The following is a 26,611-nucleotide window of genomic DNA, read 5'->3' as shown; positions in this document are numbered from 1 at the left end:
TACTTTTAACCCCACCTCTTTCTGGAACTGTTCAATTTCTTCCCCTGCCAATATTTGGTTTTATTCCTATTCAAATTAAATCTCTTCTCATGAGGTGGCCAAAGTACTGGAGCCTCAACTTCAGGATCTGCTTATGGTCCAGCTCTCACTTCCAGCAGATTAGCAGAGAGCTATAAAAGCTGAGCTGACCTGCATGGCTATTTCCCTGGAGCTGCAGGGTGACGGCAAGAGAGGAGGGGAAAGCCAGGATCCTCCTCCGGGAGCAAGCCCTTGCCAGCCAAAATATATTTGGCAGTAAGGAGGCTTTAAAATAAAACAATAAAGAGAGGTTAAAAGTGCGGTGGGAAAGAGGGAATCATAAAAGAGAGCGGAGGAGAGGAAGGAGGAGAAGAGGAGCAGAAAACAGGAATTCAAGGGGGGGGAGCACATGGAGAGGCGGAGGAAGAAAGAAGAAGAAAGTGAAAGAGACACCAAGCAAGATAGAAGCGGCATAGAGAGAAATGATATAAAGGGAACTAGACAGAACAACGTGCATATATAAAAGACGGAGACACTGAGGAGCAGTGCTGGAATTAAAAGTATTGGGAACTGAAGGAGGGCAAGAGCTTGCGGGACGCAGGGGTGATTCTAAGAAAAGTGAGCGATTGGTAAGGCTCAAAGAATAATGGCGCAGGCTTGAACACAGAACGTGCTCTTAACTTCCGCCCAGAGCCGGCGCGTCCATTAAGGTGGACTAGGCAATTGCCTAGGGCGCCAAAATGGAGGGGGCGATGGCCAGCCTGCCCCCCCCACCCACCGCCGCTGCCCCCTGCCCGGTGCCACTCTGCAAGCGGCAAAGTGCGTTGCAGTGGCTTTTTTGTGAAATGGAAAAGGAAGATATATATATATATATATATACATACATACATATACATATATATATATAAACTGTCCATGCCCACAGCTTCTCATGTTGAATTTCCTCCTGCCTCCTCTCCGTTTCTGACTGCCTCCACACAGCTTCTCCCGTTGAATTTCCGCCTGCCTCCCCTCCGTCTTTCCCCCCGTTTTTTTTTTAATTTCTTTTCCAAGTTTATTTCATTCCAAATTATAACACAAGATGTATTCCAAACTCTGTCAGCAATATTCCATTTTGTTTTTACATATAAAAAACAACCATCCTTTCTTACAGGCCATGTAACTTTTACAGCAGAATGAAATAACCTTGTTCACTGAAGAATTGCCAGTAACAAACAAAAAAATGTTAAGAAACTAAAGTTGCAATACAAAAATGTTCCATCTTCAGATATGCTCACATTCTCCTCTTCTGTGTACTTATATACAAAACATTGTTTCCTCTGATGAAAACATCCCCATATTTATTCTTTAGTTGTCCTCTTACATATTCCTCTGTCTGCTCCAGAGCTATATTCATGTAATAATAATAATAATAATAATAATAATAATAATAATAATAATAATATAATATAATAATAATAATAATAATAATAATAATAATAATAATAATAATAATAATTTTATTTATACCCCGCCCTTCCCAGCCAGAGAACCGGGCTCAGGGCGGCTAACATCAATTAAAATCACAACAAAAAACATAAAAACGATCAATTTAAAATAACAGATTAAAATACAAATTTAAAATTCAATTAAAACTGCAGGTCTCAATTTCAAAATAACCCACCAATAAAAGATGAAGCATAAATATTAAACAGAAACCAACCCAAAGGCCAGGTGGAACAGCTCCGTCTTGCAGGCCCTGCGGAAAGATGCCAAATCCCGCAGGGCCCTGGTCTCCCGTGATAGGCTGTTCCACCAAGTCGGGGCCAATATTGAGAAGGCCCTGGCCCTAGTTGAGGCCAACCTAACGTCTTTGTTGCTCGGGACCTCCAAAAGATTATCACTTGAGGACCTTAAGGTCCTACATGGGACATACCAGGAGAGGCGGTCCCTTAAATGGATGTACCCATCCAAGCAAGCCAGAACACCTCGATAATCAACTCCAGAATTCAACTTTACAACAACTGGTCTTCCAATAATTTGTTTCAAGAAATCACTTGGGGTTTGTTTCCGTAAACTCATTTTGACAGACCTGCCTCCTCTCCGTCTTTCCCCCCGTTTCTGCCTGCTACCTTCCCCTCCCCCGCACCCCAAAACGCTCTTGCTTACTGGGAAGGTGCGCACACGCACATGCAGATGGCTTCTTTGGGGTTTGGTGGCCTCCATTTTTGCCCCGCGTTACCATAGCAACCTGGCCTCGCAACTCTGGCTTGCCTCACAGCCCGGCTTCTCTCCTGCCTCTTGAGGTTTGCCCGCGTAGCAGCAGCTCTGTCGCCCCCCACCCACTCTGCCCCCCGCCTCTCTGCAAAGAGCTGCCTGCTTGTTATGCGTTGTCGGGCCCCTTGAGGCAGTGGCTGAAAGGTAGGCCGCTGAAAGTTAGGCCGCAAATGGCGGACAACCGTTTGCGGCGGCTGTTGTAGGTTGTCGCCTCGAGAGTGGATTGCGCCTTTCTATTGGTTGCTGTTTGTGGTATCAGTGCTGTTGCTGGTGACATCTATAGGTGCACCAATTTTTTTGCATTTATTCTTTATTTTAGGTATATCAGGTATGGGTTTTTTTGAATTTTTATGATGCCAGATCCTTCCTTTATGGTCATGGTATGCTGTGTCCTAATTTGATGCAATTTGGTTCAGCGGTTATGGAGCAAGGTTCTGTCTGGCGCGCACGCAATGAGAATATATATATATATATATATATATATATATATATATATATATATTGTTAAATTCTGATTTTTCCTTCTCTTTTGGTTTTGTTATTGCTTACATTGTTTAATGTAAGCATGTCGTTTTTAGAACAATATTTTGACATATAATCTTCGAAATACTTCCACTCCTTTCTTAACTTGATTTGATTGGTATCTTATGATTGAGGTTAATTTTGCCAATTTTATATATTCACTTAATTTGCAAATCCAGAGCCAGTGTGCTGCAGTGGTTAAGAGTGGTAGACTTGTAATCTGGTGAACCGGGTTTGCACCTCTGCTCCTCCACATGCGGCTGCTGGGTGACCTTGGGCTAGTCACACTTCTCTGAAGTCTCTCAGCCCCACTCACCCCACAGAGTGTTTGTTGTGGGGGAGGAAGGGAAAGGAGAATGTTAGCCGCTTTGAGACTCCTTCAGGTAGTGATGAAGCGGGATATCAAATCCAAACTTTTCTGCTTCTTCTCTTCCTTTGTTGGTAAGTCCTGAGATTTCCATTTAGTGGCAATCACTACCCTGGCAGCTGTTGTTGCATACAAAGATATTTTTTTATATATGTGGTATGCCTTTGGCCACCAGCCCTTACAGATAATCCTAGAATCCTAGAGTTGGAGGAGACCCCAAGGGCCATCCAGTCCAACCCCCTGCCAAGCAGGAAACACCATCAAAGCATTCCTGACAGATGGCTGTCAAGCCTCTGCTTAAATACCTTTAAAGCTTAAAGATAAGCTTTGGGGTTTTTTAAATCAAGGGTATTTTTAACATTTTCTTAAGTTCCTCGTGTATTATTTCCCCCCCAAAAATTATTTCCTTGCAACCCCACCACATATGAATTGTTGTTCCAGGTTCCTTGTTACATTTCCAACAAAGGTTGGATTTTAATTTATAATTTTTGGCGAGTTTTGAAGTTAAGCAACAGATCAACAGAGCCAGACTGATACCCAGAGAGAACTTGCTGCAAGACAGACCCAAAAAAGAAAATAACAGAACACCACTAGTAATCACATACAGCTCCCAAGTTAAAACAGTACAACACATCATCAGAGATCCACAACCTCTCCTAGACAATGACAGTTCTCTTTCTCAAGCTCTTGGAGGAAGACCTTTCGTCGCCTACAGAAAGCCACCCAATCTTAAACAACTCCTCACCCACAATAATACAACAACAGGACTTAACATGGACACTGGTACCAGAGCCTGCAATAAACCCAGATGCCAACTTTGCTGCCACATAAACCTGGACACCATTTCTGGCCCCAACAACATCAAACATAACATCTCAGGACTATTCAATTGCTCATCTTCCAGCATTGTATATGCAGTCAAATGCCAACAGTGCCCTTCAGCCCTCTATATTGGACAAACAGGACAAACCCTACGCCAAAGGATAAATGGACATAAATTTGATATCAAGAATCAGGACAGAGAAACCAGTAGAACTCTTCAGTCTCCCAGGACATTCTATACAAGATCTCAAAGTAGCTGTCTTAATACAAAGGAATTTCAGAAATAGATTGGAAAGAGAAGTTGCTGAATTGCAACTAATTACCAAACTTAAAACCATGGAGACACCTGGTCTGAACAAAGACATTGGATTCTTATCTCATTATACATGACAAAGCTATCTTTAGCCATCTCACCTGTCAGGGTACTGCCCTCGCCTCAGCGCAGAGTGGTGTTGGGGCTTTCTGGGTATTGCAAGCCCCCACACCATCTGCTCAGCAATTCTTCTTCTTCTAGTGGGGAAGGCAGCGGTCCCTGTAGTGGGGAGGGAGAGCCTGACCAGGGGAGTGTGGATCAGGGCTCTAGCAGGGTCAGAGAGCCAGCGCACCGAGCAGGCACAGGGGGAGATGCACCTCTTCCATCTCCCCACCTGCGCAGAGGGGCTAGGCGCAGGGATGGTAGGAGGGGGTTCCGCATCCCGCGGCTTTTATGCTGGTCTAAAAACTGGAGAGTCATTCCCGGACTCTGCCGAAGGCTGAGACAGATGTGAACTTTTATGCTCTGCACTGTAAATATCTGCACAATAAAGACTTTAGAAAAGAAGCGACAGAGTCCGCTAGGTTACTCATGAGCAACAACTGAGAACCTTACATCACCCCTTGCAGTCATTAACAGTCGTCAACAGGTTCCCACACCTATCAGTCAATCACCCATTCCCACCACTCTTCTGAGTCATACCCCCCCACTCCCCTACATAAGGGTCTGGTGACTTTTGTTTCAGTGTATCTGAAGAAGTGTGCATGCACATGAAAGCTCATACCAAGAACAAACTTAGTTGGTCTCTAAGGTGCTACTGGAAGGAATTTTTATTATTATTATTTTTATTCCTTCAGCAGTTGTTGTGCCTTCACCCATATCTTCTCATCATTCAATAATCTTTCATTCATTCTCCAGCTTCTGCCTTTGTTTTCCTTTCGTCTCATTACCAACATTATTGGGTTATGGTCTGATATAGACTTAGGTAGGATCTCTAATTTCTTTATTGCTGGGATAAGATTATTCGATGCCCATATAGCATCAGTTCGGCTTGCTGATTTGCATGTGTCAGAATGTAAACTGTTTTTCTTTCTCGTGTTTCTCTCTCTAGATATCCTTTAGATTCAGATCTTCCACTATTTGAAAAAATGTCCTCGGAGTTTGCTTGTTTTTGTTTTGATTTCCCTTTCGGTTCTATCTAGATTCAACAAAGTAACTCCTTTCAGGTCACCCACCAGCATCAGCATCATCTTCACATTATTAAATTCTAATAATCTCCCCTGTAATTTTAAAAAATATGTTGATTGGTTGGCATTTGGTGCATAGATACCTACAAGTATTAGCTTCTCCTTATTTTTCATCAGTTGTATTCCCAGTGTTCTTCCCTCCACATCTTTAAATAATGGTTTAGCTTCTAATTTTGGGTTTATATAAAAAACTATAGGGTTTAAAATAATAAAAAAACTAAAAAACTATACCTCTTTTCTTGGTCTGGTCTGAAGCTATAAATTCTGTACCTAATCTCTTATTCACTAATAATCTTTCATGTCTCTTAGCTATATGAGTTTCTTGTAGGCAAACCACAACCCATTTTGTTTCTTTAGTATGTGTTGTGTTTTATTCCTTTTAGTTTAGTTATTTAAACCATTACTATTCCATGAAATTATGTTCAGATTCATCAAACCTTATTAGTATTTAACAATTCAATTCAGGGTTCAATAATTTATTAGATGTAAAAGATATTCAATTATCTCCTAACTCCTTACAGTCTATCTTCTGTCTTTGCTTTTTGTGGGGAACGTAGTGTATTACTTTGTCCTCTTGTATTCTCCTCATGATCTCTTTTCTCCCCCTCCAATTGCTCCTACTGCCTCTTCCTGTATCTTCTTATATATTTTTCAACTCTATTATATTGGCATTCATTACTTCTTGTCCTTTCTTAAGACCTTTTATTTCACTTTGCAATTTTTTCATTGTTTCTTCCTGTTTTTTAATTTTGCCGTTACCGTTTTTTCGATTTCCATATTCTTAATTGTTAGATCTTTCAATTGACCCGACAAGTCCATAATTAATTTAGAGTTTTGTTCCATCTTTATCTTTAATTGGATATTATCCAATTTATCGTTGATGGATTTATTCATTTAATTCGTTCACATGAAAGTTCGCATCTAGCTCTGCCATGGATGGCCGTCTTGGGGTCAAATATAAAGAAGTGGAGTGAAATATAAAGAAGTAGAATTGCTGTGGAGGGAAGTAGAGGGTGGGTGGGTTTTTTATAAGCATATAATTATGTAGTTATAATTTAGTTATTATATTTTATGTTAGGGAATTATGGGTAATTTTGGTTATTATGTATATATGTTAAGTTTCCCTGAAAGCTTGGATTAAAAGAAAAAAAAAGGAAACCAACTGAACTAATTGTCAAAACCCATGTGTTGAGCCTTAAACACAGTTAGGCTCTGCCCCTGGGCTTTCTTATTGGTCAGCCCATTAACCCTTTCTCTCCCCCCGTATGTCTGCATTATGAGTGGGCAAACGCCACACCTCCTCAAAAAAAATTTGGGGGGCAAAGACCCCTAGGACTTTAAGAGTTGGCACCTATTCCCTACACCTACAGGTCTCAGGATGGTTACAACATTATATAACAACATAAAAACACAAAACACCACATTTTAAAAGGGCATTAGATGTCAATCAGCCAAAGGTCTGGATAAAAAGAGGCTGATTTGCCTGGCTCCTAAAGCTGTATAATGGTTTTTGTGAACTTTGTATGGATTCTCTTATGGGAAGTGAGTTTGGAGCTCTGACTAAAGGTCTTTCCACATTCCACACACTGATATGGTTTCTCCCCTGTATGAATTCTTTGATGGGAACTGAGAGAGGAGCTACAGCTGAAGCTCTTTCCACATTCCACACACTGATAGGGTTTCTCCCCTGTATGGATTCTTTGATGGCAAGAGAGATGGGCGCTCTGACTAAAGCTCTTTCCACATTCAAAGCACTGATATGGTTTCTCCCCTGTATGAATTCTTTGATGGGAAGTAAGACTGATTCTGTGACTAAAGCTCTTTCCACATTCAAAGCACTGATAGGGTTTCTCCCCTGTATGAATTCTTTGGTGGGAAATGAGAGAGGACCTCTCAGTGAATCTCTTTCCACATTCCACACACTGATATGGTTTCTCCCCTGTATGAATTCTTTTATGGGAAATGAGCTTGTCCTTCTTCCTGAAGCTCTTTCCACATTCCACACACTGATATGGTTTCTCCCCTGTATGAATTCTTTGATGGGAAACGAGACTGATTTTGTGACTAAAGCTCTTTCCACATTCGCAGCACTGATATGGTTTCTCCCCTGTATGAATTCTTTGATGGGAAGTGAGATTGCAGCTGTAACTGAAGCTCTTTCCACATTCAAAGCACTGATAGGGTTTCTCCGCTGTATGAATTCTTTGATGGGAAGTGGAATGGGAGCTCCGACTGCAGCTTTCTCCACACTCCAAATTTTTACGTGGCTTCTCCTCTCTGGGGATTTTATCACGTTCACCCTTGTTCTTGATTTCCAATTCATCACAATCTGTAATGGAGACAAAAAGGGATTAGAGGCTCAGGAAAAAATGGAGAAGAAGTGAAGGGTGTTGTGTGTGTGTTCATTACCTGTGTTGTTTGTCATTAACCAACATTTTTATTATTAGATTCTGATGAGTTGTTGAATGTTGCTTTGTTTGATATACAGTAGTGGTCAAAATTGTGGAAACCTTTTTGGAAAAAAGTGTATTTCAGAGGTTTGATGGTTCATAACACCACTTCTTTGGGAGTAATATTATAAAATTATGTGTCAATTGGAAGATAATTTAATCCAGAAAGTTAGTTCTATTACCTGTTTTCTATCAAACTTTATAGCCAAATAACCAGAAAAAGGAAGCACAACTTGCTCAGGTTGACTTTGGTCAGTGTGTTATGTGATTGCTATAAAGTTGGTTGGTATTTTTGTGTTCTTTCATTTAGTGAGGTTGTAAAACATAACAAAATTATAGAAATGGCACAAACAGTTGACGCATCACCCAGAAAACGGTGTAAAATTGTAGTATTTAGTGAACAAGGCTACAGTTAGGAATAAATTAGAAGAAAGGTTGGGGAAAACTTAACCAAAGCTGTCATTTCTTTATTTTTGAAGAGGTATAAGGAGACTCAGTCGCTACAAAATCAGACTGGTAAAGGCAGGAAAAGGTGCACAAAGGAAAGTGACGATTGAAGAATGGAGAGACTGTCCTTATATGACGGAAGAAAATCATCTGGGTGTCTACAAGATGACATGGCACAATGTATGGAGTTCAAAGACTGGTCTAAATGTTATAATTCAAAGGAAAAACCCATGTTAACTGGACAGCGGAACAATGGGGCAGTGTTATTTAGAGCAATGAGATCCAAAATCTCCTTGCATGGTAATGATCACCTGAAATACACAAGGAGAAGAATCAGGGAAGATTTACATCCTATTTGCATTACAGCAACCGTAAAACACCCAGATACTGTTATGATCTGGGGTTGTATGGCAGCAATAGGTGTGGGCTGAATTTGCATCATTAAAGGGAATGCAAATGCCCCAAAATACATAAATGAAAAATTTGAGCCCAAACTGAAACGTTCTGCTGGTGATCTTTTCCCAGATACTGTAGCATATATATATATATATATATATATATATATATATATATATAGTCCATTTTGACAGGATTCAGCTCAATGTCATGTTGCTGCTGTGTGCAAAAGGTGCTTTCAGGCTTCCGGTCCACCGCGCTGCTTTTGCCGGTCGAAGAATCTCGGGGCTCCGGGATTCTTGTGTGGAAAAAGCGAGGGGAAATCTGCAAAAGCACTGCAGGGCCCTGAAAAAAACCTCAGATAGAGCATTCTGAGGACGTGAGGATCTGGCGGGTGCCTCTCTATATTTTGTAGACTCCCCTCCCCGGCAAAGCCCCCGCGGGAGCGGGCCGAGAGTGAGGGATTGGAGCTCCTTGGCACTGAGGACAGACATCACTAGCTTCTTCACACAAGCTTCAGGACTGGCGGCAGTTAGCGGTTCGTTTTTCGTTGAAAAAAGGAATTAAGTTAAGAAAAAGCATGAGTAAAAATTTGATTTGAAGCTTTAAGAATTTGGACACGGAGAGATCTAAAAACGGAACCGGTCTCCTCCACTGGGGACCTGGAGGCGGTCGCTGTTACCGGGAACCTTAAAAGCTGTAAAAACTGTCAAACTTTCTTTCTATTGATCCCTATGAATTGAGGGTCGTTAAATTTGACAGCCCACCTCCCCCACCGGCAGTACAACCGCTGTCAGCAAAGGGGAAATTGACAAGAGCCATCCCTGCTCTGAAAGCATGGACCCTGGGCAGAACAGCGAGCTCTCTTTAAGTTAGTACTAAGACAATTTGAAAGAAAGTATCATCTATTTCGCCCTGGAAGATTGAAAGTTTGCAGGACTGATACTAATTTGTTACAAAGAAACCACTGTCAGCTTGGATTAAGTTTGCTCTCAATAAGTCTGGTGGAAAGCTCACAGTAAAACAGCTGGTGGAAACAAAAAACTTACTGTGGGAACTTCTTATTGTTTGACTTCCAGTTATGGCCAAAGAGAAATTTTTTGACCTTGAGGAAAATGACAAAGGAAAGATGGTCCGCCTCTTTCAAGGAGAAGGCTTTAGAATTATTGCATGGAATTTTACAGACCTGGAAAAGGTCCAACCAAATGTTAAAAGTCAACTTGGATTTTGGAAATGAAGAATCGCAGCTATCAAATGAGAGGAACGATAAGTTTTGGAGAATGAAGCTGACATTGATTTGTTAAGAAAATTGAAGGAGCTGAAGCCTGTCATAGATTTATTCCAAAGGAAAGAACAACAAACAAGAAGGAGATGCTTGTCAACTGATCTAAAAGGATGTTACCTAAAGGAGGATGCTGACAAAGAGGACAGATTTGCCCAAAAGAAGAGAGAAAGGCAGCAGACTTTACTGGGTGACTTATGGGTCTGGGGAATTTCCAGGAGTGGTGTGGGTTGAAAAAGTGAATATTTCTCTCTAAATAGGTTAATATGGATTTGAACTGGACTGTTGGGATATTGAGAAGGATTTAGGTTATAAATCTTTTACATATGGTGTAAAGAATGGGAATGATTTTAAATAAAGGTTTTTAAGGAACTCGCTGGGATGCGGGGGGGGGAGAGAAGTTGCTGGTAGGAGGAGGGGTTGGGGAAAATGATCTGTCAGCGGAATTGCAAGACTGGGAGGGGGAGGGGGGAGTCGGAAAACTGGAAAATTATAAAAGTTAATGAATATATGATTTCCAGGTTGAAGATAAGAAATTCAGAGGATATACCTAGGGGTTCCTGGAAGCACTAGTAATAGTAGAAAAGAAGAAGAAGAAGGATGGGGTAAAATAAATATGATAGTTAAGAAAATAGGAAAGAATGGGTTATAAAATGAATAATTGATTAAATGGATAATAAGAGGTAGGAAAATTAAATATGAAGATGAATCTGCTTAAAATAGGAGTTAAAATGGAAACCAGGAAGGGAAGACAGGAGGAAGTGTTATTAAGATGTTAAGAAAATTAGATGAAAATACTATATATTTTATTGTTGTGTTTAACTGTTTATGTTATGTTTTTCTTTTGTTGTTGTGTGTTTGTTTTATTATATTGGATAAAATGAATAAAAATTATTATAAAAAAACAAAAAGGAAAAAGGAAAAAAAAGTTGCTTTCAAGACAATCCTATTCCACTGCTGGAATGGCCTGGGAATAGCCCAAACTTTAACCCAATCAGAAATCTATGGAGCCGACTAAAGAAACTTGTTAGTCAGAAGCAACCCAACAATAAAGCCCAATTAACAGAGGCAATAATTGAGTCTTGGTTTCACATTATTACAGCTGCAGAACTAAAAACTTGCTTCACTTCATGGGAAGGTGTTGGAAGGCCGTAATTAAAACTAAAGGTTAACAATGATTACCAAAGGTTTCACATTTTTTCTTTATGACCCCGGTTCTAATAAATACTCCTTCATAAAAGGTATTGCATTACTTTTTTCATTAAATTATCTTTCCATTGATATATGATTTTATGGTATTACTCCACACAAAAGTGGAGTTATGAGCCATCAAACCTCAGAAATACACTTTTCACAAAAGGTTTCCACAATTTTGGCCACTAGTATAAGTTGTTCATTTTAAAGTTAATGTTCTTTTCATATGGAATCAGATTATTATTATTTATGTTTCATGTTTATAAATGTATTGGAAGCTGCCCAGAGTGGCTGACTCAACCCAACCAGATGGGCAGGGTATAAACAAAAATTATTATTATAACCACAGTGGTACCTCGATTTAAGAACAGTCCTGTTCCAGAACAGATTAGATTTGTAAACCGAGGTACAACTGTATTACTATCATCCTCATCATCACTGCTGCTACTACCCCCTGAGATTCAATAAGCCTGGCTCTTCTCTGGGATGGATTTTGTTGGCCCAGTCATGGCATCCCCTCCATCTCCAAGGTCGGTCGTCTCTTTGGTCAACCCAAGACTGACAGGAGCAAAAACAAAAACAAAAAACCTGGAGCTACTTATCTTTCCTAAGAATTCTGAAGCTGACATTTAAGATGGCCTGGGCAGTTCAGACCAGCCCAATCGTGGTAGAAAAAGGAATAATCTGAGGAAGATTGTTCAAAGAGAAAACTGTAATTTACTGTTTATTGTTGGGGGTGTTAGGTTCCCAGGTGTTATAGGGGGCGCTACTGAGCACAGTGAAAATATATGTGGTTGGTCACATAGAGGTATTTTTTGAATTTCCAGGCAGATATGACGATACCACAGGGAGCCTTACCAAGAGAGGCCACGATCCCACAATTCTCCTCCATGACGTCTTTATGCAGAGCTCTCTGGTCAGGATCCAGCAACGCCCACTCCTCATCCGTGAAATGAACAGCGACATCTTCAAAGCACACTGGACCCTGAAAGAAAAAGGGAAATGTCCTCCTCTGAGACAACACTGTTGTTCACCACCACTTCTTGATCCTTGACATCATTCCACCCCTCGGCCTCTCTCCCCACAAGGCAGTTTCCACTGACCTGATCTGGCTCCACAGCCGCTGCTTCCCTTCTGCCCCCATGGAAAGACGGATCAGGAGGTCTTCTCAGCATCATTCTGTCACCTGCAAGAGGAAAAAGGTAAACAGGGGGTCAGGAGTGCCTGCTTCTCTCACAGATGAAACAGGGCATCTCTAACTACAGATGGGCCTTTGAGAAAGCCTTACCAGCTGAGAGCATTTGGACTTTTGTGCCCATTTCATATGTTGTTGTTGTTGTTCAGTCGTTCAGTCGTGTCCGACTCTTCGTGACCCCATGGACCAGAGTACGCCAGGCACGCCTATCCTTCACTGCCTCTCGCAGTTTGGCCAACTAACATATGTTAGTTTTGCAGAAATACATTCCCCCTCCTCTGGACCCTTCTTCCCAACTGTCTCCCCCCAAAACAGGATAAAAAGAACCCTCAGAGGAGTTGGAAAACCAACTGAAGGAGACCAAACGGAGAAAAACCACCTTCCTCCTTACCCAGTGGCCTCTCTCTGGTGTCCAACAGAGGCCTCTCTGCCTCACAGGAATCCAGGTCCATTTTTGCAAAACGATCCTTTCCCTGAAAAAGAAACAAGGATTCAAAACAGAGAATGGTGAGAAATATTAGAAAGAGAATGACAAAGACTTGAAGGGTGTGAGATCTCATTCCATGGATGCTTTCCCAGAAAACGGATGGGCCATCAGCAGACTACTATGGGAACCACTTACAGACTATCAGCAGAAACAGAAACAGAAAAAGACCAGCGATTTGATGGCAGGATTTAAACATTGACGATGTTAGTAACATATATTGGTAATATGAAAATAGTATATTAAAATTATTAGATATAGCAGTGCGGAATAAGAGGGGGGAAATCGGAAGTGGGAGATGGGGGAAGCCCGGGGAGAAGGGAGGAGGGAATGTAATATGAATGATATGGATATATGTTGTTTGTGATAATGTTAAAATAGTAATTTAATTAAAATTTAATTTAAAAAAAGAGAAGCAGCAGTAAAGAGGAGGAGGAGGAGAAGAAGAAGAAGGGTGTGAGATCTCATTCCATGGATACCTTCCTAGAAGACAGAGGGGCCATCAGCAGACCATTATGGGACGTTCTCTGTCCTGTATGGAGCCCCTTGGGAGTATCCAGAGGAAAGTCTCTCTCACCTGCTTTCTCTCCTCTGCCTGACTCAGGAGGAAACCTTCGGCCAGGGCCACCACCTGGGAACTAGTCTCCGCTCCGCATTCCCTCACCCAGCTCTCCATCTCTGGGGGAAGGACAGCCAGGAGCTGCTCCAAGATGACCAGGTCCAGCATCTCAGCTTTCGTGTGCCTTTCTGGATTCAGCCACTGACGGTCAAGGTGGTAGAGTCGGCTGCAAACCTCTCGGGGTCCTTTGGCCTCCTGGCAGCAGAACTGCCTCAACTGCCGGCTCTGCACCTCTGAGCGGAGGGTGTCCTCCTCACCCAGGATCTTCTGCACAGAGTTTTCCCAGAATCCCCCACTGCTCCCAGTTTGGTTGGCATGGCCTCTTCCTGCTCTAGGGCCAGCTGAGTCTCGCTCGTCCATCTGTGCTCTCAGGAAGCCTCTGAGAGATCGGAAGGAACCCTTTGGTCTTCTGCCAGGTTCTGTCTATCTTAATAAGAAGCTCTAGGAAATCCTACAAAGCAAATACATTGTACTGTTACAGAATTTGTAGTATGGGGGGAGGGAATGGTTCCCTGAGCAAGCATGGATGAGTCTTGGAGGGAACCAGGGCTGGACTGCACCACATCCCAGACCATGAGCTATCTTTTAGAAAAGAAAGAGGAGGAAGAAGACTGAACAACAAGTCCACCTCCTCGTCCAGCTTTGGAGAACCATTTGCCCATGTTTCCTCTGTTGTGCAATGATGCTGAGCGATGTCACACTGAGTTAAAGTCCTAGGGACTCCTTTGTTCAAAGAAGGGAGATTTCGTGGGAGTCCTTTTTTTCTGAAAGGCCAAATGAGTTTGAGATCCTGTGATCTCCCGGAAGGAGAGCGTTGCAGACCTGGCCCCTCCCTGGCAGGCCCCTCTCTCTCCTCCCCCTGCCTGAGCAGACCAGGCCCCCCCCCCAGGCTGGCCCCCTCCCCTGCTGCAGCCCTGGGACCCCCACCGCCTCCCCACTCACCAGATCCCAGGAGGGGACAGCCAGGCAGCCCTTGCAGGAGAGGGAGGGGCCTGGGCTCTGGAGGACCTGGCCCGCCTTCCCTTGCTTCCTGTCCTCTCTAGGAAGACAGCTCAGTTCCCTTTAACCCTTGCAAAGCCGAGTCCGCCCAGCTCCGCCGTCTCTCGCTTGGCAGAACCTCAGTTTATTATTATTCTTTTATGGATTTAGGGGGGCTACGCCAATGCCCAGATATCCTTTTGGGGGGGTGAGGCTCTTGGTTGGACTCTGAGCCTCTCCTTCCCTTGGACAGAAACTGGAGAAACAGCTTGGAGGGGAAAGGGCTTTGCAGGAGGAAAGGAACCTCCTCCTCGAATTCAGGAGTGATAGGAGGGGTCCGAGGGTCATCTAGTCCAACCCCCTGCAATGCAGGAATCTCAGCTAAAGCATCCATGGCAGATGGCCGTCCGATCTCTGCTTAGAAACATCCAAGGAAGGAGAGTCCACCTCCCTAGGGAGACCTTCCCCCTGCCAAACTGCTCTTAGATGTCCCTCAAGGCAGTGGGTCCTGAGTTTGAGCACTGCTGAAACAATCGCACTGGCTCCCAAGGAGGAACCAAGAGAAGTTCAAAATAAATAAATCCTATTCCCATCATAAATGAGTAATACTTTCTGATGCATGCTTTTTATGCTAATATACAAAAGTATGCCATTTCCCTTTCCAGAAATGCTTGCTAATTCAATGGACTGAAATGGATGGTTGTTGTTATAATAATAATAATAATAATTTATTATTTATACCCCGCCCATCTGGCTGGGTTTATTATGTTTAGGAAAGCTTTTAATATTTAATGGACTATTGTATTTTAATACTTTGTTGGAAGCCACCCAGAGTGGCTGGGGAAACCCAGCCAGATGTGTTGGGTATAAATAAATTATTATTATTATTATTAATTAAATTGATCAGGTGAGTGTTCTTTCGAAAGAGGCAGGTGGAATCTCCACGGTTGTTAATAGCATAACGTTGAAAGGCTAGTGAAAAATGGGGAGCCCTAGAGCATCTGCTTGACATGCAGAATGTCCCTGGGTCAACCCCTGACATCTCCTGCAAGGGCTTGACGAAATCCATGCCTGAAACTGGGGAGCTGCTGCCAGTCAGTGTAGACCAGGGGTCCTCAAATTATGTTCCTCGTGCCATATCCAGCACACCAGGGTCATGAATCTGGCCTGCATGGCCATTTTAGAATCCGCCAAGTGTCCGAGGCTGAAAGCATCTCGCTGCCCGCTTAGTCAGTCCCTGTGCCACTCTGAGGTAAATGCCACTGGCGTGGTGGCGGCTCTACCAATGAAAGGCCAGGGGGTTTCACCTTGGGACAGGGTAGTGTTGTCTTTTGGCTTGAAGAGCGAAGTTGAGGTTGGCGGAGGAAGGCAGACTTGGGTCAATTAGGTTTCGTTTAAAGGTGGGAGAAGGAAGTAAAGTCTTATTTCTGTGAGTGGCACAGCAGTCTTTCCTCTCATGTGATTTATATGCTCTGAAAGTTGGGATCTGTTTTCATATTTAAATTTTAAAAGGGTGGAGTGGAACCGGATATTGCCCATCTCGTTAGCCTGGGGAGCCACATTGTGGTTGAAGGAGGCCAGGATTAGCCCCAAGGCCTGGGGTGTCCCTTCCGTCTGGTAGGACTTGGAATCCAGGAGAAGAATCTAGGAAGAACCTGGCCAGGTGCTCTGAGAGGAACTCACTTGTCCCCATGTTTTCCTCTTCTTGGGTTTTCTTCCATCCAGCAATAGTAAGTATTGGAGAAAACAAGATCACGGAGAGGATCGCTCAGAGCTGCCCCCCACTGCCCGGGCTGATTGCCCCCACCGCACTCTGCACTCTTGGATGCGGAGGAGCCCTCCCCTTGCGAGGAACTGACAGACTGACTTTTGCCGTTTCAGCCGCTGGAGCCGGAACAAGATGTCTTGCTCCAGGTGATACACAGCTACACTGAGAGGCCTCCACATCCTTCAGGTGTCCAAGCACCAGACAGCGGAGGCCATTCTGGCGAGTGACCAGTGGTGAGAGGGACCCCCATGGCAAGGTGGGGGGGTTTGGGGAAGGGCTTGTGCCAGCTTAGGCATGGGGTTGCTGATCCCGTAGACAGCCAAGCCTGGCCTTTGGGGTCAGAGCCTTCCTCCGGCTGCCCCCCCCCCGAAGAAGCTGACGTCTCTCCTCTGCTCTGCATGTTCGAGGGACTTCTTCGTGTGCCTGAGGAGCATCAACACAGGGAGGGTGGTCCTTTGTATTTGTGTGGCTCTTACAAAGAGACTTGGATTCACTGGCAGGGTTGGAAAAGAAATGCACAATTGTTCTTTTTATTAGTAGAATAAGAATAAACATTGAATTAAGATGTACATTTTTATAACATGCAGAAACAATATGAATAGAGAAATCAGAAAGGGGGGCTGAGGGAAGTCCGGGACGGTGGGGGGGGGAAAGAGAGTAAAAGGTAATTGGTTGTAATATTGATAAATTGTATGAATTTGGATTTTTTCAATAAAAAAAATTTTAAGAAATAAAATCATATACTGAGAAATTCATTGTTTAAAGTTTAAACGAACAGCGACATCTTCAAAGCACACTGGACCCTAAAAGAAAAAGGGAAATGTCCTCCTCTGAGACAGCAGAAATATCATCTGCTACACAATGCTCTGTTGTTTCCTTTCAACAGAGAGAGCTAGTGTGGTGTAGTGGTTAAGAGCGGTGGACTCGTAATCTGGTGAACCGGGTTCGTGTCTCCACTCCTCCACATGCAGCTGCTGGGTGACCTTGGACTAGTCACACTTCTTTGAAGTCTCTCAGCCCCACTCACCTCACAGAGTGTTTGTTGTGGGGGAGGAAGGGAAAGGAGAATGTTAGCCGCTTTGAGACTCCCTTCAGTAGTGATTGCAGTGTTGTTTCAAATGGATTGCTTTGCTGCACATTTTATTAATAGATGCTTATTTTATTCTGCGTTTTAATAATGGGTATTCATCTTTGTGCAAATAGGTGGTATTCCACCTTGTGTTTTCCAAGTCATTCTGCCGACGCAAGCATTCCAGTTTCCCAGATGGAAGGATCCACTTTCTCCTCTCCTTGTGAGCTGTTCTGGGGAGTTCCCTCCCATTGCCCTAGAGTCAAATTCAGGGGGTTCATGGGGGCATGGAGAGGGGGAGGAATGGGGGGCAGGCCCCATTTTTCAGCGGATGGGGCTGGTTAGGTGAATCCAGACCAATATTTGTTCTTGTTTGTCCACTGCTTAGAAGCCTATTTTAGCATTCAATGATGAATATAGCTATAAAATAATCCTAGTTTGGATGGCCATCTGTCTTGGATGATCTAGCAGAGATTCCCGCAATGCAGGGGGTTGGACTTGATGACCCTTACAACTCTAGGATTCCATGAAAACTGCAGCTACAGATGAATCCTAATGGCGACATTTAAAAGGCTGGTGTCACAGAGTTATCTGGGCAGGAAATCCCACAGTTCATAGCTGGAGTTAACTCTTTACCAGCAAGAACATGATATTCACAGGCTTAGATGAGTTTCAGGCCTAAGGAGAACAGCAACTCATTCCCTGAGGGTCTGTCAGTTTGCATTGTCAATCAATTAATGGACTAGTTTTCTAGGTGGAAGTTTGTTTAGTGTGGACGGTTTGAAAAGTGAGATTATATTGCAACTTTATTGCGGTCCAAAGACCCACAAAACAGTTTCAAAACAAGATACAGTTAAAACAACTAGACAGACAGATGGAAGAAACCAAGGCAATAATTTGGTTTTATCTAAGGTAAGCCTGGCTACCAACAAGGCCAGTGGAAGTGATGATATTCCAGCTGAACTATTTAAAATTTTAAAAGAGGATGCTGTTAAGGTGCTGCACTCAATATGCCAGCAAGTTTGGAAAACTCAGCAGTGGCCAGAGGATTGGAGAAGATCAGTCTACATCCCAATCCCAAAGAAGGGCAGTGCCAAAGAATGCTCCAACTACCGCACAATTGCACTCATTTCACACGCTAGCAAGGTTATGCTTAAAATTCTACAAGGCAGGCTTAAGCAGTATGTGGACCGAGAACTCCCAGAAGTGCAAGCTGGATTTCGAAGAGGCAGAGGAACCAGAGACCAAATTGCAAACATGCGCTGGATTATGGAGAAAGCCAGAGAGTTCCAGAAAAACATCTACTTCTGCTTCATTGATTATGCAAAAGCATTTGACTGTGTCGACCACAGCAAACTATGGCAAGTTCTTAAAGAAATGGGAGTGCCGGATCACCTCATTTGCCTCCTGAGAAATCTCTATGTGGGACAAGAAGCTACAGTTAGAACTGGATATGGAACAACTGATTGGTTCAAAATTGGGAAAGGAGTACGACAAGGCTGTATATTGTCTCCCTGCTTATTTAACTTATATGCAGAATACATCATGCGAAAGGCTGGACTGGATGAATCCCCAACTGGAATTAAGATTGCCGGAAAAAATATCAACAACCTCAGATATGCTGATGATACTACCTTGATGGCAGAAAGTGAGGAAGAATTGAAGAACCTTTTAATGAGGGTGAAAGAAGAGAGCGCAAAATATGGTCTGAAGCTCAACATCAAAAAAACTAAGATCATGGCCACTGGTCCCATCACCTCCTGGCAAATAGAAGGGGAAGAAATGGAGGCAGTGAGAGATTTCACTTTCTTGGGTTCCATGATCACTGCAGATGGTGACAGCAGTCACGAAATCAGAAGACGCCTGCTTCTTGGGAGAAAAGCAATGACAAACCTAGACAGCATCTTAAAAAGCAAAGACATCACCTTGCCGACAAAAGTCCGTATAGTTAAAGCTATGGTTTTCCCAGTAGTAATGTACGGAACTGAGAGCTGGACCATAAAGAAGGCTGATCGCCGTAGAATTGATGCTTTTGAATTATGGTGCTGGAGGAGACTCTTGAGAGTCCCGTGGACTGCAAGAAGATCAAACCTATCCATTCTCAAAGAAATCAGCCCTGAGTACTCACTAGAAGGACAGATCCTGAAGTTGAGGCTCCAGTACTTTGGCCACCTCATGAGAAGAGAAGAATCCCTAGAAAAGACCCTGATGTTGGGAAAGATGGAGGGCACAAGGAGAAGGGGACGACAGAGGATGAGATGGTTGGACAGTGTTCTTGAAGCTACTAACATGAGTTTGGCCAAACTGCGAGAGGCAGTGAAGGATAGGCGTGCCTGGCGTACTCTGGTCCATGGGGTCACGAAGAGTCGGACACGACTGAACGACTGAACAACAACAACAAAAGGTAAGATCTTTGTTTCTTAAAACCTCAGATTATATAGTGCAAGGTTTGTTGAAGTGCTCTGGTAAAGAGGTGCTCTGTTGAGTATTCTGTTAGAGAGGTTTGCTATAAGGCAGGCATGTCCAACTCCCAAGAGACTGAGATCTACTCCCAGTATAAAAAAATCTGGCAGTGATCTACCCATTGTCATCGGAGGGAGAAGGAGTGTTCGTTGGGTGGGTGGATTGCCCAGAGCTGTTGAGCTTTTTAGAGGGAGCATTGCGCAGAGTTTGAAAGCTTTTTTCCTGTAACTTTTTGTACACGATAAGGATCCTGCGATCTACCAGGATCAGCTGGGGATCAATCAGTAGATTGCGATCTACTAGCTGGACATACCTGCTATAAAGTGATGCTTTCAGGCCTTGGATTATGTATTTGAGTGGAGTTCATATACTATTAGTAAGACAAGGTAAGAGAAGGTTTATAAGATAGCTGTTGTGTTTTTTCCTTAACTGTGTCAGGTTTCATGGGTAGTGTATTGTTTTATAATGTGAGGAAGAACTTCCTGACAGTAAGAGCTGTTCTACAGTGGAATTTGCTGCCAAGGAGTGTGGTGAAGTCTCCTTCTTTGGAGGTCTTGAAGCGGAGGCTTGACAGCCATCTGTCAGGAATGCTTTGATGGTGTTTCCTGCTTGGCAGGGGGTTGGACTGGATGGCCCTTGGGGTCTCTTCCAACTCTAGGATTCTATGATTCTATGAATTCTTTGATGGGAAGTGAGATTGGAGTTTTTCCTGAAGTTCTTTCCACATTCCACACACTGATAGGGTTTCTCCCCTGTATGGATTCTTTGGTGCTTAGTGAGAGTGGAGTTCGTAATGAAGCTCTTTCCACATTCCACACACTGATAGGGTTTCTCCCTGGTATGGATTCTCCGATGGGAAGTGAGAGAGGAGCTATAGCTGAAACTAGTTCCACATTCCACACAATGAAAAGGTTTCTCCCCTGTATGAATTCTTTGATGCTTAGTAAGAGAGCAGCTGTGACTGAAGCTCTTTCCACATTCCACACACTGATATGGTTTCTCCCCTGTATGAATTCTTTGGTGCTTAGTAAGAGAGGAGCTCCGACTGAAGCTCTTTGCGCATTCCATGCACTGATAAGGTTTCTCCCCTGTATGACTTCTTTCATGGGAAGTGAGATGCGAGCTGTGACTAAAGCTCTTTCCACATTCCACACACTGATATGGTTTCTCCCCTGTATGAATTCTTTGATGGGAAGTGAGATCGGAGCTGTGACTGAACCTCTTTCGACATTCCACACACTGATAGGATTTCTCCCTTGTATGAATTCTTTGATGCTTAGTAAGAGAGGAGCGCCGACTGAAGCTCTTTGCGCATTCCATGCACTGATATGGTTTCTCCCCTGTATGAATTCTTTGGTGCTTAGTAAGAGAGGACCTGTCAATTAAGCTCTTTCCACATTCCACACACTGATAGGGTTTCTCCCCTGTATGAATTCTTTCATGGGAAGTGAGATGGGAGCTCTGACTGAAGCTCTTTCCACATTCCACACACTGATAGGATTTCTCCCTTGTATGAATTCTTTGATGCTTAGTAAGAGAGCAGCTGTGACTGAAGCTCTTTCCACATTCCACACACTGATATGGTTTCTCCCCTGTATGAATTCTTTGGTGCTTAGTAAGAGAGGACCTGTCAGTGAAGCTCTTTCCACATTCCGCACACCAATAGGGTTTATCCCCCGTATGAATTCTTTCATGGGAAGTGAGATGGGAGCTGTGACTAAAGCTCTTTCCACATTCCACACACTGATATGGTTTCTCCCCTGTATGAATTCTTTGATGCTTAGTAAGAGCGGAGCTCCGAGTGAAGCTCTTTGCGCATTCCATGCACTGATATGGTTTCTCCCCTGTATGAATTCTTTGGTGCTTAGTAAGAGAGGATCTGTCAATGAAGCTCTTTCCACATTCCACACACTGATAGGGTTTCTCCCCTGTATGAATTCTTTGATGCAAAGTGAGATCGGAGCTGTGACTGAAGCTCTTTCCACATTCCACACACTGATAGGATTTCTCCCTTGTATGAATTCTTTGATGCTTAGTAAGAGAGGAGCTCCGACTGAAGCTCTTTGCACATTCCATGCACTGATAGAGTTTCTTTCCAATGAGATTTTGTTGATGGGAAGTGGAATGGGAGCTCTGACTGCAGCTTTCTGCACACTCCAAATTTTTACGTGGCTTCTCCTCTGTGGGGATTTTGTCATGGTCACCCTGGTTCTCAATTTCCAATTCATCACAATCTGCAATGGAGACAAAAAGGGATTAGTGCCTCAGGAAAAAATCGAGAAGAACTGAAGGGAGTGTCAGTACGCCCACTTCAACCCACGCCTTCAGCGCTTGCCTGGGCTAGGCAACTGGAGCACCTCCACCGACCTTCTGATCACACTCCCGGAGAACGTGTGCTGGTGGACTCACAACTTCTCATTGCAATCACCAGACTTTAGCAGAGTATAAAAGTGGAAACAAGCTGTGGAGGTTTTGAAGCGTGCCTTTTTTATTTCTAAAACTACTACAAACTACAGGCATGCTTTAGTGTTTCAGTTCTCATGCAGCCATCTTATCACTACATAGATAAGAGTGAAAACTTTCTCTCTGTGTGTCAGGGATGGAAGAACAGAAGAGCAGTTTCCGCCCCCTCCTTTCTCATAACATAAGAGCACCAGATTCTTGCAATGGGAGTGGTAAAAATACCAACAGGGAGTTGGGTGTGTGTTCATTACCTGTGTTTTTTGTCATTAACCAACATTTTTATTATTAGATTCTGATGAGTTGTTGAATGTTGCTTTGTTTGATATACAGTAGTGGTCAAAATTGTGGAAACCTTTTTGGAAAAAAGTGTATTTCAGAGGTTTGATGGCTTATAACACCACTTCTTTGGGAGTAATGTCATAAAATTATATATCAATGGAAATATAATTTAATCAGGAATGCAATCCAACAAAGTTTGTTCAGTTACCCATATTCTATCAAATGTTATAGCCAAATAACAAGAAAAAGGAAGCAGAACTTGCTCAGGTTGACTTTTGTCAGTGTGTTATGGGATTGCTATCAAGTTGGGGTTTTTGTGTTATTTCATTTAGTGAGGTTGTAAAACATAATAAAATTATAGAAATGGCACAAAGAGTTGACTGGTCACCCAGAAAGCGATGTTAAATTGTACTATTAAGTGAACAAGGCTACAGTTATGAAGAATTTAGGAGAGAGATGGGGGAAACTTAACTAAACCTGGCCTTTCTATATTTTTGAAAAGGTATAAGGAGACTCAGTCTCTACAAAATCAGACTGGTAAAGGCAGGAAAAGGTGCACAAAGGAAGTGACGATCGAAGAATGGAGACACTGTCCCTACATGACAGAAGAAAATCATCTGGGTGTATACAAGATTACATGGTGCAATGTATGGTATTTTTCGCTCCGTAAGACCAGACCATAAGATGCACATAGTTTTTAGAGGAGGAAAACAAGAAAAAAATATTCTGAATCAAATGTACTAACTAAACTATTAAAAAACTACCAGTATATTAGAATATTTCAACAATGTAAAGTGAACAGCAGTCAACAATGGCATTAAGAACCACCATCACTGTCATTAACAAACGAGGAGAGACTTTATCCCTTACTAAGAGGGGCTGGCAAAGGAAATATATGAGCTTCCACCACTGAGTCCCTTAGATCGAAGGACTATATGGTTTGGACCTACACAATTATTTTAATAAACCCAAAAGATGTGGGACTTTCTTCTTTTTTGCTCATTGCAGAGAGCTCTGGGGACTTTCATATGAGGGAGGAATGAGGGAGAAATCTGATTCAATTCCCATTTAAAGTCAAACTTACACAATGCAAGAACCAAACCACAGCCACTCTTCAAATTTCACACTTCTGCAAAGGCAGGCACTACTGTCCCAGCAAGACCAGTGGCTGAATGAGGGTCTTGCGTGGGGTGCATGTGGGGCACCCCCAAATGTTCATCTTGCTGCTACCACCTCCTCCTCCCGAGTAGTAATAAATGCTACCGTACTTTCACGGAGGGAAGAATGGGGTGTGGGGTCAGGGAGGGAGATGCTGCCTTCACTGAGGGAAGAATGGGGTGTGGGGTCAGGGAGGGAGATGCTGCCTTCACTGAGGGAAGAATGGGGTGTGGGGTCAGGGAGGGAGATGCTGCCTTCATTGAGGGAAGAATGGGGTGTGGGGTCAGGGAGGGAGATGCTGCCTTCACTGAGGGAAGAATGGGGTGTGGGGTCAGGGAGGGAGATGCTGCCTTCACTGAGGGAAGAATGAGGTGTGGGGTCAGGGAGGGAGATGCTGCCTTCACTGAGGGAAGAATGGGGTGTGGGTCAGGGAGGGAGATGCTGCCTTCACTGAGGGAAGAATGGGGTGTGGGTCAGGGAGGGAGATGCTGCCTTCACTGAGGGAAGAATGGGGTGTGGGTCAGGGAGGGAGATGCTGCCTTCACTGAGGGAAGAATGGGGTGTGGGGTCAGGGAGGGAGATGCTGCCTTCATTGAGGGAAGAATGGGGTGTGGGGTCAGGGAGGGAGATGCTGCCTTCACTGAGGGAAGAATGGGGTGTGGGGTCAGGGAGGGAGATGCTGCCTTCACTGAGGGAAGAATGGGGTGTGGGGTCAGGGAGGGAGATGCTGCCTTCACTGAGGGAAGAATGGGGTGTGGAGTCAGGGAGGGAGATGCTGCCTTCACTGAGGGAAGAATGGGGTGTGGGTCAGGAAGGGAGATGCTGCCTTCACTGAGGGAAGAATGAGGTGTGGGGTCAGGGAGGGAGATGCTGCCTTCACTGAGGGAAGAATGGGGTGTGGGGTCAGGGAGGGAGATGCTGCCTTCACTGAGGGAAGAATGGGGTGTGGGGTCAGGGAGGGAGATGCTGCCTTCACTGAGGGAAGAATGGGGTGTGGGGTCAGGGAGGGAGATGCTGCCTTCACTGAGGGAAGAATGAGGTGTGGGGTCAGGGAGGGAGATGCTGCCTTCACTGAGGGAAGAATGGGGTGTGGGGTCAGGGAGGGAGATGATGCCTTCACTGAGGGAAGAATGGGGTGTGGGGTCAGGAACAGAGAGGCTGGGAAAGGGAAGCATGCTGAGGGAGTGGGGCGAGTGAGCATGGGCCCAGCATGCATTGTGGGGGGAAAGCTGTGAGCAAAGCAGGAGCTGCACACAAGAGTTTTACCGGCTCTCGCTGCAATCGCTGTACAGTGCGTTGGGAAGGAGGGCCAGACCCCTACTTCCTGGCTCCGTGTAGAGCAATCGGAGGAAGAGCCTTCGCTGCATAGGACGCAGAGACATTTCCCCTTCCTTTTTAGGAGGGGAAAAGTGCGTCTTATGGAGCGAAAAATACGGTAATGTGAACTTCAGTGCAAGGACTGGTCTAAATGTTAGAATTCTAAGGTGCTTTCAAGATAATCCTATTCCACTGCTGGAATGGCCTGAGAATAGCCCAAACTTTAACCCAATTGGAAATCTATGGAGCCAACTAAAGAAACTTGCTAGTCAAAAGCAACCCAGCAATAAAGCCCAATTAACAGAGGCAATAATTCATTATTCGTTTCACATTGTTAGAGCTGCAAAACTAAAAACTTGGTTCACTTCATGGGAAGGTGTTGGAAGGCCGTAATTAAAGCTAAAGGTTACCAATGGTTACGAATGGTTTCACATTTTTTCTTTATGACCGCTGTTCTAATAAACACTCCTTCATAAAAGTTATTGCCTTACTTTCTTCATTAAATTATCTTTCCACTGATATATTATTTTATGGTATTATTCCACTCAAAAGTGTTGTGAGCCATCAAACCTCAGAAATAAACTTTCCACAAAAGGTTTCCACAATTTTGGCCACTAGTATAAGTTGTTCATTTTAATGTTCCTTTTATATGGGATCAGATCATTATTATTTATGTTTCATGTTTATATATATGTTAAAAGCCTCCCAGAGTGCCTGGGACAACCCAGACAGATGGGCAGGGTATAAATAAAAATAATTATTATTACTACAGTGGTACTAGCATGAGTTTGGCCAAACTGCGGGAGGCAGTGAAGGATAGGCGTGCCTGGCGTGCTCTGTTCCATGGGGTCACAAAGAGTCAGACACGACTGAACGACTGAACAACAACAACAACAGCCTGGCTCTTCTCTGGGATGGATGTTGTTTGGCCCAGTCATGGCATCCCCTCCATCTCCAATGTCTGTCGTCTCTTTGGTCAACCCAAGACTGACAGGAGCAAAAACAAAAACAGAAAACCTGAAGCTACTTATCTTTCCTAACAATTCTGAAACTGACATTCAAGATGGCCTGGGCAGTTCAGACCAGCCCAATTGTGGTAGAAAAAGGAATAATTTGAGGAAGACTATTCATAGAAAAAACTGTAAGTTACTGTTTATTGTGGGGGTGTTAGGTTCCCAGGTGTTATAGGGGGCGCTGTTGAGCTCTGAGAAAATATATGAGGTTGGTCACATAGAGGTATTTTTTGAATTTCCAGGCAGATATGACGATCCCACAGGGAGCCTTACCAAGAGAGGCCACGATCCCACAATTCTCCTCCATGACGTCCTTATGCAGAGCTCTCTGGTCAAGATCCAGCAACGCCCACTCCTCGTCCGTGAAACGAACAGCGACATCCTCAAAGCACACTGGACCCTGAAAGAAAAAGGGAAATGTCCTCCTCTGAGACAGCAAAAATATCATCTGCTACACAATACTCTGTTGTTTCCTTCCAACAGAGAGAGCTAGTGTGGTGTAGTGGTTAAGAGTGGTAGACTCGTAATCTGGTGAACCGGGTTTGTGTCTC

The 26,611-nt window shown here is 43.7% G+C and overlaps 2 protein-coding genes across 2 annotated transcripts in view; both read right to left on the bottom strand.

The window, feature by feature from the left end:
• LOC117045022 overlaps window positions 1-26,611 on the bottom strand; it is a gene marked incomplete at its 3' end in the record, with an annotated part of 111,433 nt that overhangs the window by 24,919 nt on the left and 59,903 nt on the right. Inside the window, 3 exon segments of the mRNA XM_033145811.1 lie at window positions 3,085-3,088; window positions 7,004-7,702; window positions 20,525-21,921. Coding sequence (XP_033001702.1) covers window positions 3,085-3,088; window positions 7,004-7,702; window positions 20,525-21,921 — 2,100 coding nt within the window.
• Window positions 1,059-2,086, bottom strand: LOC117045116 (U6 snRNA-associated Sm-like protein LSm6). Its single transcript, XM_033145894.1, has 2 exons — window positions 1,960-2,086; window positions 1,059-1,414 (listed from the first exon to the last, which is right to left on the bottom strand). The coding sequence occupies exons 1-2, from the start codon at window positions 2,077-2,079 to the stop codon at window positions 1,292-1,294; spliced, it is 243 nt and encodes an 80-aa protein (XP_033001785.1). The 5' UTR covers window positions 2,080-2,086; the 3' UTR covers window positions 1,059-1,291.

This window comes from Lacerta agilis, chromosome 4 (genome assembly GCF_009819535.1).
Source record: "Lacerta agilis isolate rLacAgi1 chromosome 4, rLacAgi1.pri, whole genome shotgun sequence".
NCBI classification, from domain to species: Eukaryota; Metazoa; Chordata; class Lepidosauria; order Squamata; family Lacertidae; genus Lacerta; species Lacerta agilis.
The sequence above is the reverse complement of the archived record's forward strand: the minus strand, read 5'-3'. Positions and strand labels throughout refer to the sequence as shown.

Excerpts from the sequence above, each read along its gene's own strand:
- LOC117045116 (XM_033145894.1), bottom strand. The coding sequence starts at position 2,079 with ATGAGTTTACGGAAACAAACCCCAAGTGATTTCTTGAAACAAATTATT. Across the intron at positions 1,415-1,959 it reads TGGCTTGCTTGGATGGGTAC|ATGAATATAGCTCTGGAGCA; the intron begins ATCCATTTAAGG and ends TATTATTATTAC.